The sequence below is a fragment of the Alosa pseudoharengus genome, unplaced genomic scaffold, assembly GCF_046254945.1.
Source record: "Alosa pseudoharengus isolate Yale_2024_CS ecotype anadromous, Long Island Sound unplaced genomic scaffold, YU_APseudo_1.1 YU_APseudo_1.1_scf_3, whole genome shotgun sequence".
NCBI classification, from domain to species: Eukaryota; Metazoa; Chordata; class Actinopteri; order Clupeiformes; family Clupeidae; genus Alosa; species Alosa pseudoharengus.
This window is the reverse complement of record NW_027468718.1, coordinates 47,520,778-47,535,935: the sequence shown is the minus strand read 5'-3', so window position 1 is coordinate 47,535,935 and position 15,158 is coordinate 47,520,778. Positions and strand designations below refer to the sequence as shown.

Genomic DNA, 15,158 nt, shown 5'->3' with positions numbered 1-15,158 from the left:
ACATTGTGCTTGATAAGGAAGGCCGTTTAGAATACAGCAGAAAACCTTCCCCAGGTTACTGTTCACACAGATGCCTCGGTAGTTATTGGGGTCGAATTTATCTCCTCTTAAATATTGGGGATATAAGCCCCCTATTCCAGATCTCAGGAAAGCAGCCAGCTTGGAGAATAGACAGGTGATATTTTTGAGATATGTGCTTCCTAGAGGCATTTTTTAGTAAAAGTTGGGAACAGGACTTTTTAACATCATTAAGGTGTGCTGAATCCAACTAGCCCTGTTCCCAAGCTGAATTTTGAGTTTATGACCATCTAATTAGCATAAACAAAATGGTTGCCAAAATGGCGATTTTGGGCACTTTCATTGGGCGGATGTCATTATACCATGTAAATTAATTAATATTGTTCACAGAAATTTCCCTTGGCCAATAGATCAAGGATACAGGCTGTGAAAAAAAGAAAAAAAATCTGTCTATGCCTATGTTAATTACCTGAAAAAACCTTTGAAAAATGTAATAGTTAAAATGTTATAACTGAGCAGGCATACGGTATTTGACGAATGAGACTTATGTTTTTTGAAGGTCAAGAAAGATGTGTAGTGATGTAAAGTGTAAAGTTTAATTGTGGCCTACTGGTTAGGTCTTCGGGCTTGAAACCAAAGGGTTGCCTGTTCGATCCCCGACCAGTAGGAAATATGTGGGTGGTGGAAAGGTTGAGCACTAGTCTCCCATGCCCACATCCACGGCTGAAGTGCCCTTGAGCAAGGCACCTAACCCCTCACTGCTCCCCGGGCATCACTGTAGCAAGGCAGCTCACTGCTCCAGGTTAATGTGTGCTTCAATGTGTGACCTGTGTGTTCACTAATTCACAGATGGGATACATGCAGAGACAAATTCCTTGTATACCCAAGTATACTTGGCCATAAAACCTGATTTACATTACATTTTACATAATTGAAGCGAATTAGGTTGGTAATGTATGTAGTCTCGGATTAAATTACACAGGCCTTTACCCATTTCGGTAACACTTTACGGTAAGGGTACATGAAGTAATTCATGATTTATGTATTACTTCATTCATTAATATCTAATTAATCATCAGGAATTTACTGAGTCCATAGTTTGTCATTTGTGACCTCATACATGAACACATTACTAAAGTATTAGGTACGATGGGCACATCATTATGAATTATGATGTATTAACCATGATCATGACTTTATTTTTCTGCCAAAAATGTGGTCATCACTGCTCAAATTCTTATAACTTTGGAGTTCTCTAAACACATGTCCTTATTCACTACTTTAGTTGAGGGGCCACAGACATGATGAATGCATGAGCAACTATCCTAAAATTCATGTAATCATGATGATCATGCTTAAGAAATCATAAATCACAATGATATACCCATCACACCTAATGCTTTAGTTGATGTGTTGTTCATACGTGAGGTCATCATGAATGAGAGTATATGAATTCATGTCAATTCCTGATTTATAGGATATAAAGGATAAAGGAAGTAATGCATAAATCATGAACTAATTCATGATAATTCATGTACCTTTACCATAAAGTGTTACCCATATTTCTTCATAACCTTTGTGTTAGTAAAATGATTGAATGTCCTGTGAATTAATAGCTAGATTAATAACTTTATAACTAGTGCAAGTTGAAGTTCAAGTTACTTTATTTGTACCCAGAGGTAGATTTTGTTTGCAGTATAGAGTGCTTCAAGAGAATTTGCCAGAACAGGAGCACAGAGGATGCCATCTTTACGGCAATTCACTCTGCCCTGTCCCTCCTTGACAATAGCCACACCTATGTGAGAATGCTGTTCATTGACTTCAGTTCAGCATTCAACACCATTATCCCCTCCAAACTGATCACCAAACTCAGTGAACTGGACATCAATACCTCCCTCTGAAACTAGATTCTGGACTTCCTAACCAACAGACCGCAGTCTGTTAGATTAGATAACCTCACCCACTCAACCCTCACCCTGAACACCGGCGTGTGCTGAGCCCTCCTTTACTCCCTCTTCACCTACAACTGCATACCTGTACATGGCTCTAACACCATTGTCAAGTTTGCAGACAACACTACGGTGATTGCTGTCATCAGCAATAATAATGAGACAGGTGCTGGACCTCCTCCCTGCAGGCTAACATCGCGGAGCACCGACAACAACCTGGCTCTCAACACCAAGAGGACCAAAGACCTCATTGTGGACTTCAAGAAGTCAAAAGCTAGCACACAAAGCCCCATCCTCATCAACAGGACTGAGGTGGAGCATGTCACCAGTTCATGTTTCTGGGTGTCCACATCTCTGTAGACCTCTCTTGGACCCTCAACACCTCTACCTTGATCAAGAAGGCTCACCAGCATCTCTTCTTCCTGAGGAGACTAAAGAACACAACCTCTCTCCTCAGATCCTGGTGAACTTCTAAACCTCTACCGCTGCACCATTGAGAGCATCCTCACCAACTGTGTCACAGTATGGTGGCAACTGCTCTGCCTCCGAATGGAAAGGACGGCAGAGGATGGTGAAAACTGCTCAACGCATCACTGGTTCCTCACACCCCTCCATCTACGCCCCCCCGGTACAAGGAGGCGAACATTTTGCCCCTATTCCACCCATAGTATTCTATTTATATTTATAAATGTACACACTTTATTACACTTAAACATAGCGATATTCTACTGATATTTATACTGTTCATACTGCACATACACTTATATATTTTCAGTACTCTGCACAATGACAATGAAGTTGAATCTAAGATAATCTAATCAAATGAAACATGTGACTGCTGGCCATCTTTCCCATTTGGAATCAAGGATATGATGCTAGCTTGTTAGTTAACGGTTGTTCGTAATTAGTTCAAAGGAACTCCAATGATTTTAAACTCCAAACATGTGTCTCCCCACCACGAAGATGTGTACCAATGAAGTCAGGCCACACTCTTTGCCAAAGAGGACCGTAAACATAGTCAAGAGTATAATAAGGTGATAATAAGGTTAACTAGAAAATGCAATTCCAGGGAATTACCATTGCATGTAAATGCAAAAAAGCTGCCGTGTAAAACATTAAATTACTTACAGTATGATTATTCAGATTACATAGACGTGTCCAGTATTCTTGAAAACCATTTAGGCCTACTTGATTAGATGTTAGCTTAGAGTATATGACAGTCAGTACAAATAAATTGTTAATTCAATATTGATCAACATTCTTTGTTTTAATAGCCTACAGCAGAATGATACTCAGAATACACTAATAAACACTTAACAACCAAAGCTTGAAGTAAAAAAAAAAAAAAAAACACAGTTGTGTGTGTGTATATATATATACAGAACTTGATAATGCCAATCATATTATCCTAAGACAGATCTATTTATCAGTGGTAATTCTGAAATGGCAGCAAGAGCTAGAGGTCTCAGTTAATTGTAATAAATAGGTCACTTTTGATGGTGATATAGACTGAAGAACAAGATTCAGCCCTTCAGATGATCAGTTTTAGACAGAACTTAGGTTAGAATCTTAATTTTCACACAGCACAGCTCAGGTCTAAAAACAGAGGTCTAACAGCACAGCTAAGTTTCACAGATGTCACAGCACATGATTCAAATGTATGCATGCTTCATATAGTTGTCGGCATAGTCCTCCTGCAACAATATAATACTCAGAATGTCTCAGTGTAGATCTCAGATCTACGTCTATAGTTCAAAAGTATGTGCAGATATGTTGAGATATGGTCACATGTTTTTTAGGAATTAATGTTAGTGTTAATGTCAGCGATGTATGGTTGGCAGGATGTGCACACAGACAGGCACACACATAATGTATTACACGGTCATCACCACACTGGTCTGGTCCCTAAAAGACAAAAGCAAACAAGTTAGAGTTATACCAAAAACATGGAATGTGTACAATTGTTCAATACAACTTAGATATTTAAGTGAGGTTGTTGCACCATAAATCTGTAATGGTAGTTAAATATACTAGCCTATAGTATTTCACTGCAAACAAAGCAACATTTTGTGTTTTATTAATTTCTGTTTAAGGATAGTTGACAGCCAAACAGTTTAAAGTAAACAGCTTAGAACACTTTGTAGGCAAAGGGTGTGTTGTTGCTGTTGAGAATCATAAACTGAGTCTTAAGGATGGACCATTCTGATATTAAGCATCTTGATAACCAACTACACTATATCTTACAGCTTGCTAGGTCTGTTATCCACATTTGTTCTACAGATTACGATGTAGGCCTACTTTAGGATGTAGCCTACAACAACTGGGAAGCTTTAATTTATAGGCCAGAATAATGCAGAAATGAGTAGCCTAGGCCAAGTAAACATACTCTGTAGCTATGTTGACAGCACAAACGTTATACCTCAACTTCTGTAGTGTGTTTTAACAATACTTTGGTCATATGGTCCGTTTCCAAACAGTAAGGTTTTCATCAGGTCCCTTTCCACAGGTTATCAAGAGCCAGATAGTATAACGCTAGTTAAAACGCTACTGGTTAGTGAGCAAATGTAACGTTAACGTCAGTGCTCAGCTGGGAGCGACGTTAGGTTTGAATGTCGTTAGCTAACGTTATCGAAACCTACAGCTAACCGGTCAATTTAAAGTGACGACTTATTAACGTTGATTAGGTGGGTTTCATAACTTTCCTTACATAATAAATATCAACGGATAGTAGGCCTATAAGTGCTAACGTTAACTATTCCCCTAACGTTAGAACTACCGAGTTTGGCTACTTGTGACCTATCATTTCATACATAGCCTAGGCCTATAGTAGAATGCTACATAACATAATGTTTGACGACATAAATGAGTCAAATACCAAAAATCGGACCACTTACCTTGTCTGTAGTTCTTGTCTGAGAAATGTGGCTCTGGAGGAGAGTTTTACGAGCAAGTAAAGTATCACGGCAGGTCAAAACGTTCAGAAGATTCACGTTCACAGCTCCAGTGATAGAAAGATTGCAGCGGACCAGCTGTTGATTGCCTTCAGGTGCAGCTGTCACGTCATAATGCTAAAAGTTGCCGCCACGGCGGTCAATGTTAAGTCTATGGGATTTTATTGCTCTTTTATCGTAAATATCTCAAAAAGTATAAAGTTCACAAATATGAAAAATACATTCTACGATTGTCCGTTACAAGAGCTTTGTAGGAGTCTTTGAATGAGGTCAGACGGTTCAGCGGTTTCAGTCGCATTAAACGTTGAATTTGGTCGGAAGAATAATAAGAAGAAGAACAGCGATAATAGTCCATTGCATTTACATGCAATGCAATTAGCATAATAATAGTTTTTTTTGCATTTTTATATTTTTCATAGCCTTTACTTTTTATTTATTGCCCACGGGAGATTTCTGAGATGCACAGATGTGAACAATATTAATTTATTTACATGGTATAATGATGCCCGTCCAAAGAAAGTGCCCAAAATCGCCATTTTGTTTATGCTAATTAGATGGTCAAAAACTCAAAATTCTGCTTGGGAACAGGGCTAGTTGGATTCAGTACATGTTAATTATGATAAAAAGTCCTGTTCCCAACTTTTACTAAGAAATGCCTCTAGACCCATATACAAGGACTTTTTTTTGAAATAGCACTTGTCTAGAACAAGGTTAAATAGTTTTAAGATGACCCTGTGCAGCTCAGGGGTGCTATGTTTCAGCATCTCTGTTTTTATATTGTCAGGTCCACATGCTTTGTTAGGTTTGAGTTTCAGGAGTGCTTCTGCTAATTCTTCAGATGTGATTTCGTAATCAAGGGGGGTTTGATTGTCTTTAATGACTTTTTCGAGGAGGTGTAATTTTTCCATTATAATTTGTTGGCCAGTAGTGAGGTTATCGGGAGGGATAGAGTTGCATGAAATAATTCCTCCATGTTTCTCCATCTTTTAGGGGTAGCTCTGGGTTTTGTTTGGGATTCAGGGTGTTCCACTTTTCCCAAAACTGATTTTGGTTGATTGAGCTTTCAATTTCATCTAGTGTTGCATTATAGAGATTTTGTTTTTTCTTTTGAATCGTTTGTTTATATTCTTTGAGTTTTTTGCAGTAATTTCCTCTCATCTCTGGATTGTTTGGTTGCCGGTGTTTTTTATTTTTTTTATTTTTCCTCATCATATCATACTCCTTATCAAACCATTGCTCTTTTGATCTCTGACGCTCTCTAGCGAAGCGGTCATGTAGGGATTGTCAAAGGTTTTTTTTTCCGTCATTAACTTCCTGGATTTTTGGTCAACGATTCCCAGGATACCGAAACACCAGGACACTAAACTTCGTGGGCATGTAGCCCCACTAGACTTTTACTGAAAAATGTTGTACTCCCCCCTGCGCTGGGACCCCCGAAACCCACAAAATGTAGTTTTTCCTAAATAACTACCTGAATCGTGGCACCAAGGATGACAAAAATGTTTTGGTCTCAAAGGCCCACATCAACCTAGCCCATAATCATTACAGTAATTTATGTGTAAATATGAACATTTAGTGACAGTACATCCATCGGCCTGTAGATGGTGGCGTTGAGCAAAGGGTTGCAGGTAGAGAATGATGAGAAGAGCTACAGGACTGCCTCACACACACTCTCTCTCACAAACACCAGTCTTGATGGATTCATCCAACTTCATTCATTTAAAGTCTTCTAAATTAAGATTTCTATAGCGACTCAGACATCAGTTTGCTGTCATTTGCAGTTTAAGACAGCAGGTTGTCACTCTGAACTTGAGTGACTTCATTGCCAAGACTGACAAAGGAACCGGTTCTACAGGACTGACCAGTCAGAATCCTTCTTTACTAAAGCCACACCCTCTAACTTACCTAGTCTGAAGGAGGAAACCAGGGGGTCAAGAGTGTGCAGATTAGCTTCGGCATGTTAGCATACGCCATTTTCAAATATGGCGCTGCATGGAGCATTTGGAACCAGCTCCATGCACGAAAATCCGTGTTGGGCACGAGCTCTCATGCGCGTACATGTTGATGGGCGGGTACCTATCCGGCGGCTACAGCCAAACGTTATTCAGTGCGTATTTCTTGAGGATCCTATGAGAAGACGTGCATATTATGGTTGTTTATCCATCATATGACAAATAAACAAATAAAGAAAATTGTATTGATCTTGTTTCGTTGTTGTTTGTCCCGAACAAACATAGCCTAAACATGATTAAAGACAATAAATTACACAACAGCGGCATAAAGACCTTGTCTCGTTACACCATGGGTCTCCAACATGTTGCTCTCAACCTATAGCCGCCCCCTTTGGAGCTTGCCAGAGACTGAAGCACTAGGCTACTACATTTAAACACAATTATTGCCGCGAGGCATTCCAGCCTACGAATTTAATAAAAAGTAAACCATGCATAATTTAAAAAAAACTCAATTTAGGCTACTTCGCTATGCAATAAGGATTCCATTAGAGCACAGCGCACGTTCAATGAATGAAAAAGGCCTTGTCTCGCAATAAATAGCTGGAAATTCCAACACTTTTTCAACTACACGAAACTTTACAGTGATCATCAAATACCCTCTAGTTTTAAATGCCCATCAGCCTCAACATTTAACTATATAATAAAAGTCAAAAAGTAAATTAAATCCCATACCAAAACCGAAAATCGTCTGCGTTTGATAGCCTGGTATGCCGCTCCAAACAAAACGCATGTCTCACAATAACGTACAATGTAAGAAATAAAGGTCTGCCTCGAATAAGCATACCTCAAATAAATACCTGTGCTTTGCAGCCTAAGTAAATAGCAGACCCTGGACATAATTTAGGATTTACGGGAAATGCAATCATACGATGTTGGACGCCTGGCGATGCTCTGGCCGTCTACTGTGCCTCTGACACCGCTGCCTCATTTGGATGGTAACTCCACAGGTGAGCGCGAAGATTGGACGTCGTGGATGCGTAAGTAAACTGTTTTTTGCTGAGTCCGCAGACAACATTCTCTTTAACCGTTACTTTACCATCTGCTGTGTACAACTCAAAGTAAAGACACCACATTTTAGATGAGTTGGGAACGTAATTGTCCGCTCAGGCTGACCGTTCTGTGCGTTATCTTCAATACTATCTTCAATAATATTGAATATCTTCAATATAATTTTCAAAACAGGGTGGCTATTGAGGGCTCTGGCTCCAGTCATTATTGTGGCTACTGGCTATTATTGGCTTGATTTGGTCATGGGCCAACGCTAGAATATGTTTAGAGCACCCGCTATGAGATGGCAAACAATAAAATAAAAAACAAACTAATCATAGACTGTAAAAATGCGCTACACTTGGCACTAAAAACCGAATAGTTTATTTATAGTTCGACTACGGATATTTTACGTCAAGTTCGAATGCATATTTGCAGCAGGACAGCAAGCAGACCGCTCTTAGTAAGAGCCGCTGTGTTATCCAATGAAATTAAGTTGCGCTTCAGGGCGACTCCACTCGGACTCCATGCGCGTTCCCGAGCAACTTTTTCTTCTTCTTGTTACGTGGCAAGCAAAGTATGTGCATTATCGCCACCCTCTTACTGGAGGACGACTCTCTTTTTACAGAATATCCAATAAAAATCGACGTGGTTCATGCGTCATTTCCAGCTTTAGAACTTGGCGCATGGTCAGAGCCGACTGGCGCTGGATCCGAGCCCCAGTGTTCAACATGGCGTTGACTATGAATTGGCCGGATTTACTAGCCTAGCCTCCACCATTCATTTGTATGGAGGGCGGGACTTAGTCACTCTCTCCAGTTATATATAATACCTCCATGGAGGAAACGCAGGGGAGAGAATCCTTCTTTATTAAAGCCCCACCCTCTAACTTACCTAGTCTGAAGGAGGAAACGCATGAGAGACAGAGAAAGGCTGTTAGTTCTCTGTTAAATAATTAATAGTTCAGTACAAATTACAGAAAAAAGATTGGAACAGCAGCTTTGTGTAGCAGAGTATGTGTTAGTTTTGCAGAGTTGAGAGATACAATTGACTAACAGTTTGCTAACAGACTAACAAAAGTGTAAGCAAAGTTGGTCAGGCGTGGAATTTAGGAGGAAATTACTTGCCAAGCAGAAGGTGATTACAGCTCTCCTATTCTATCTGAGGAGCTCTGCAGTCTGCAAAGTGACAAACTCAAGCTCTTTTGTCTGGAGGATAAACAGCCTGTGTGTGTGGTGTGTCGAGACTCTAAAAAACACAATGGCCATACGTTCCACACTATTGATGAAGCAGCACAGGACCGCAAGGTAAGAATCTACTCTAGTAATACCGGTGATGAGGTCTAAAAAACACATCTTAATCCTTTCGCCATAAATTGGATTCATGACAGAAGTTATTGTAATGCCTTTAATGCACCAGTAGATGGTGGTGTCTACAACCTGCTGTTACAACTGATGACCCACACAGCAGTAGACTCCTAGGCGGATCCGCCTTCAAGTCGCCAAACCCGCGTGACTGTCGCATTCGTTTTGGTGCCGCACAGAGGATCAGCTCCGCCTCCAGGCGGCCCCGTAAATTCTACTGTCAAACAGCGGATCCTGAGTGGACCCATGTCGGATCCGCGGGCGCGGACGCGCCTTTACTTTACTGTAACGGTTGAACATGACTGTAGATCTACACCAAGAGCCAAGAAGAGTCATACTAGTGGATATTTTCTTTGCTGGGACACGGTTGTGCTGAACCCTCTCGAGTAAGTGATATTTATTAATATATTGCGACATTCACAATAGCTAAACATTGGCCTTTGTGGTTTTATAATCATCATGTTTATTGATTGTAATGACGTTGTTTGATATTAGGACTAACGTTAACATTAGTGCAACCAGAGACGTTTGTCATTTTGTGCAACAGGCTAAGTTAACGTTAACGTTATTGTTAGCTGTGATGTTCATATGAGTCTGTAGCCTATCTGATTTAAAATGGGATAGCAATTTCGGCAGAATATGTTATGGTAGTGTGATTTAAAAAACACACATTGTCTGGTCTTGTCTGTTTTAATGTGTCGCTGTTGTCCATATAGTGCTACTAAGCTAGCGGCATATAGCTGCTAGCTAGCATGCTGCTAGGCGCAATTGCATAAGTTATTGCTAATGTCTATTAGTGCTATACATATATTGAAATCACGTTTGCGATGCAAACCTTGATTAAGGTGATACCCAGACAGCACACATACGTCTGCCCGATGTCGGTTTCAGATCAGCATGGAATCCTCCCATATAATAATGTCGCAGGGGTATCGGCCTGAAGTCGCTTCCATGTATGTTGGCTTTTGATCGTTCCTACTACCCAAAGCAGATCCCGCTATCTGTTTTTTTTACCCCAGCTTCCATGTATGTTGGCTTTTGATCGTTCCTACTACCCAAAGCAAATCCCGCTATCTGTTTTTTTTACCCCAGCTTCCATGTATGTTGGCTTTTGATCGTTCCTACTACCCAACGCAGATCCCGCTCTATCTGTTCTTTTTTTTTGCGTGTGTAGCAGGCAGCCAGGCACGTCAGATCAGCCTCCTGGAGCAGCGATTTTCAGGTTGGTAAATTCACTCATGTAAATTGTCAGAAAATAGGCATTGTGTCAATTGTATGACTGTTTATATATTTGCTTGCTAGGATAAGCCATAACTTGGTGTACATTACTTTATAAAGAGCTGTTTTGGGGTAATTACAACTTCGTTGTGAACTAATTCACGTTAGCTAGTTGAGCTAACACTGGAAAATATGTTAAACCTAGCTAGCGGCTATGGCGAAATGTTAACACTACAGCATCCATGATTACCGGTACAAGGACAGCAATATGCTTGGGTGTAAGAATAGCAAGTTATTATTTGACCGTGAGACTTCACCCAGGAAAGGCTGTCGTTTTTGTATGGAGAGGAGTGGGAGCTAGGCTAACGTTACTGTCTTGGCTGAGCTAACCTGCTGGTTGTGTCATCATAACGCCTTTGCACAGAGGAAATGCACAGATGCATCAGCCGAAGTTCCCAAAGCAAATGTAGGCTACGTTTCAGTCCCAACTTTCTCTAGTCACTTCCAGAGTTCGTGTTTTGGCCGGTGTTAGCGCGCTAGTAACGGCATTAGCTCGCCTCTGCTTGATTGAAATATCAGCTGAGGTAATGCTAATGGGTTTGAAATCTATTTCTCCGAGCTCGGTAGTCTGCATCTATGAAAATGCATTAACAGCAATCGGTAACGGTAGACATTAAAGATGAAAGTGTTGCAGTGAATTAATTGTTGTTTTTGTCTCTTGCAGGAGAAGAACCTGATTTTTGGGGGACCATTTTCTAACAGCATTTTTTCATCATTCAGACTTTTTTAAACATTCAATAAAATGAATTGAAAATATTTCTGGCATCTTTCTTGTGTCTTTATAGATCTAATAATTTATAGCCTAGTGTAAAATGTGCAATCTCAAGTTCCGACCTAAATAAATAAAGGTCGTATAAGCCAGGGGTGGGCAGCTTTGATGAGTCGTTGAAACATTGGCTCATTGTCGTTTTCGATTATTTGCCGACATCCCGGCGATTTCTTGCCAATGAGCAAACGATGAGTCGTTGAAACATTGGCTCATTGTCGTTTTCGATGATTTGGCGACATCTCGGCGATGTCTTGCCAATGAGCAAACGCTTCCTATGCGATGTCTTCTAGACTATAACGGCATTCATCGGCCCGACATCGGTAAGATTTATGTGTGCCGTCTGGGTACTGGCACTGGTATTTCAGTCAATGAAGTCAGTGAAGCACTCGTCTGCTATGATAGCTACCTACAACTTTAGCATGTTGACTCACTGATAATGGTTTAGCCCTAGCCTCTAGCTAGCTGTGCATTAAAGGGGTGGTTCAGGATTTTGGACATAAGACCTCATTTCCAAGTAAGCAAGTGTGATATTTATCAGTGGAGACCGTTTTCAACACGTTTCATCCAGTCCTTCTAATTGCAGAGTTCGCAGGTGCTAGGCTAGCGCAAGTCAACGGTATGTGCTAGCCTGCCACTAAAGACAGTCTTACCCACTCCAAAGTACACCGAGGCAAATTCCAGACAATCGATGTAAATGTCTGTGTTGATAGAATAGTGTGAGAAATACAACTACCCTCGCATCGCGTTGCAATAGTTATACTTTGGTCCCTGAAGTTGGTAGTAGTCATTTTGCATCTCAGCGGCGGACTGATATTACCAAGGCTACAACTAGGTATCCCCATTGGAGTCCGCTTTACTGTTTACTTTTCGACGCAGTACTACTAACCGGAGCAAGTATAATTCCGCCGCTGCTAAGAAACTAGTCCCTCAAAATGTAATGCGATCGTTGAAATGCAAGGATAGAATAACGTTAGAAATAACACTATCAAAACAGACATTTACATCGATAGTCTGGCGTTATAATTTATTTGCCTCGGGTGTACTTTGGAGTGGGTAAGACTGTTTTTAGTGGCAGGCTAGCACATACCGTTGACTTGCGCTAGCCTAGCACCTGCGAACTCTGCAATTAGAAGGACTGGATGAAACGTGTTGAAAACGGTCTCCACTGATAAATATCATACTTGCTTACTTGGAAATGAGGTCCTATGTCCAAAATCCTGAACCACCCCTTTAACGTTTGCAATTTGCCAAGTTTTGTCTCATACGTAACTTTAGTGTCTATCTGCCATCTCTGTAATGAAAGCCTCTGCATTTTAATCACTGTTTAAGTCGGTTCAGACAACTATTGGCATCTGTTTGTGATTTATTATGCTAACGTAACTTTACTGTATGGAACTTGGTCCTCATCTTCTATTTTGTTTGTTCTGCAGCGTCAACTTTTATCGGCTGGATTCTAGCATCTAACGTTACGATTGCCTCTGTTGGGTTTGCTTGATCAAGTAAGATACTTTCTGGGTTGTTAAAATGTAATGTGAACACATTCCCGTAGCATTCCAAAATAGACCAGAGATAGTTGTACTATATGCATATTTGGAAATTTTGGGATTGCAATAACCATAATGATATCGTTATGTAACAGCCATCGTTTCGGGGACTCTGATGACAGTGAAGAGCCAGAAAATGGTGACTTTGCATCTCTGAGGTACCTTCCAACTCGCCTGGTATATCAGTTGAAGCCTCAAGCCCAAGCCAATTGCACTGGCAAAGTAAGTAATAATCTCTTAACATTGAAATAACTAAATCATAATATTAATATTAGAGATATGGTTAACATTCTTAGTGCTAAAGACATTCCCCTCTCTTTGTATCTATTCCTCCAGCTCCACCATCTCGCCGAGTGCCAGGCAGCCGAGTCACTACCCCTCAACCTGGAGAAAACTGTTAAGGTAAAGACTGATCTCTGAAATAATATTGAATACAGTGGCCCCATCTATATTAACACAGCAGTAGTCACTCCATTTAAGTTCAACAGATTGCATCTGCATTACCATCTCAGATTTTCTGCATACTTTATCCATTACTTTCAAAATCTCAGCCAAATATTTTGTCAGTTAAAACATCTGCATTCATGCAATATTGCCTGAAAAGTTCATTCATTATTATCAGATTGTATTGAAACACATTGATTTCAATGTCAATCCATTCATGGAGTTGATATAGATAGTGCATACCAAAATATTGAAACATACAAATTCATGTCCAGAGATTTGTTTTTGTTTGCCATTGTTTGGCCCTGTAGCTCTCAGCCTACCATGGTTAACAGATCACAACCATTTATCTCCCTTAGCACCTCACCATGGGGCAGGACCGCAACACTCTTCACCACCTCAACTCCCTGCACCTGCATTTAACATACGGAGAGTTACTCAAGGTAGGGACTGATCTCTGAAATATTAGTGAATAGAAAGGCCCCATGTGTATTATCAGTCATGGTTAACAGATAACTACCATTTAATACAATTTGTTTCCCCCTCTCGCACACCACCCACCTCACTATGGGCCAGGAACGGCAGTCCCTCCTCAACTCCCTCCACCCCCACACCAGCCCTCAACGTGCAGCGAACAGAGGAGCTTTGTAAGTCATGTTTCTTTTTAAATTTAATCTCCTTAATACCTATCTCATATATTGTATTGTGTAAGCATACTTGGCTTTGGATGCTACATACCATAAACATAAACATATCTGTCTGTTTGATTACAGGTGCTGTGAGGAAAAACATGGTGACACGGTCTGCCACGGACACTGAGGTCACCAAACACGCAATCAGGTGTTTCAATCGGCGGTGGATCGGGCAACGAGGAGATGTGTTCCGCCTCCATCCACACAAATGGAGTAATAGGAGAAATAAGCATTAAACAATCTTTTTATTGAACTTCTCGTCATTCACCAGTTATTCATTTTCTGATATTTTAGCTGTGCATAGCGCAGTATTTCATTGAAGTTGTAGCCTATTAGATAAAATATTTCATGTCTGCACTGACCTAGGCCTATAAAGCACTAAATTAGGTTTTGACCACAAAATGAATGTAAAGTAGCCTAGGCAATGTAGGCTACTTAACAAAAACAGAATAGCTTATAACCTGTAACTTTCCATAAATGTCCATTTTATATTTTCATTGAGTAGTGATCACGTTTGTACAGTAAATTGATGTCTTGACTTAAACCTTTTCTGTTTATTGACAGTATTGTTAAGTTAAAAATACGAGGCAATGCAGATTAATTGTAGGCCTATATTGCTGTAGTAGCCTAGGCTAGGCCTAGTGATAGTTTTACTTTTATCCTATAGTTGCCTAGTTTTATCCTACAGCCAGAACAGAAGGAATTTTGAAAATTAGATAAACGGGTCCAAAACGGACCCGGGCCAGATGAGCCTTTGAGTCCGTTGCGGGTCCACGGCGGATGTATGTATCATTTTGCGGATCCCAAACGGACCCGCCGCGGAGGTAAGGTTTTAATCGCGGATGCGGAGTGGATGCAGTGCGGAGCCACGGCGGGTCCGCGATCCGCCTTCGTAGCGGATCCGTTCCTGAGAGCATCTGGACTCCGATACGGGTCCGTTTCGCGGGTCCGTTCCGGAAGCCGTCATACCTCCGCGGCGGATCCGCCGCGGAGTCCTTTTGCTGTGTGGGGAGTGTTGTACAACATCAAGACCTCTGAGTTGAGATTAGGGCTATACAATTATCGCATCGCAATCACAATATTATGAACCAACACAATTATCTAACTGCAAAAGCTACAAATAAGCGTACTCAGTTAATTTTGTTTATAT

General features: G+C 40.7%; 1 protein-coding gene and 1 long non-coding RNA gene across 2 annotated transcripts in view; both read left to right on the top strand.

Annotated features, from left to right (window-relative positions):
- LOC143099966 (E3 ubiquitin-protein ligase TRIM35-like) overlaps positions 1-11,258 on the top strand; it is a 184,196-nt gene extending 172,938 nt beyond the window's left edge. Inside the window, exon 4 of the mRNA XM_076262873.1 lies at positions 11,224-11,258. Within this exon, the coding sequence (XP_076118988.1) occupies positions 11,224-11,258 (35 nt within the window). The remainder of the gene's footprint in view (positions 1-11,223) is intronic.
- Positions 11,259-12,738: 1,480 nt separating this feature from the next.
- LOC143099975 (uncharacterized) lies at positions 12,739-14,261 on the top strand. The gene is made up of 6 exons (XR_012981782.1): positions 12,739-12,827; positions 12,968-13,094; positions 13,209-13,274; positions 13,676-13,759; positions 13,893-13,963; positions 14,090-14,261. It is a non-coding gene; the product is annotated as an uncharacterized LOC143099975 (long non-coding RNA).
- The last annotated feature ends 897 nt before the right edge of the window (positions 14,262-15,158 follow it).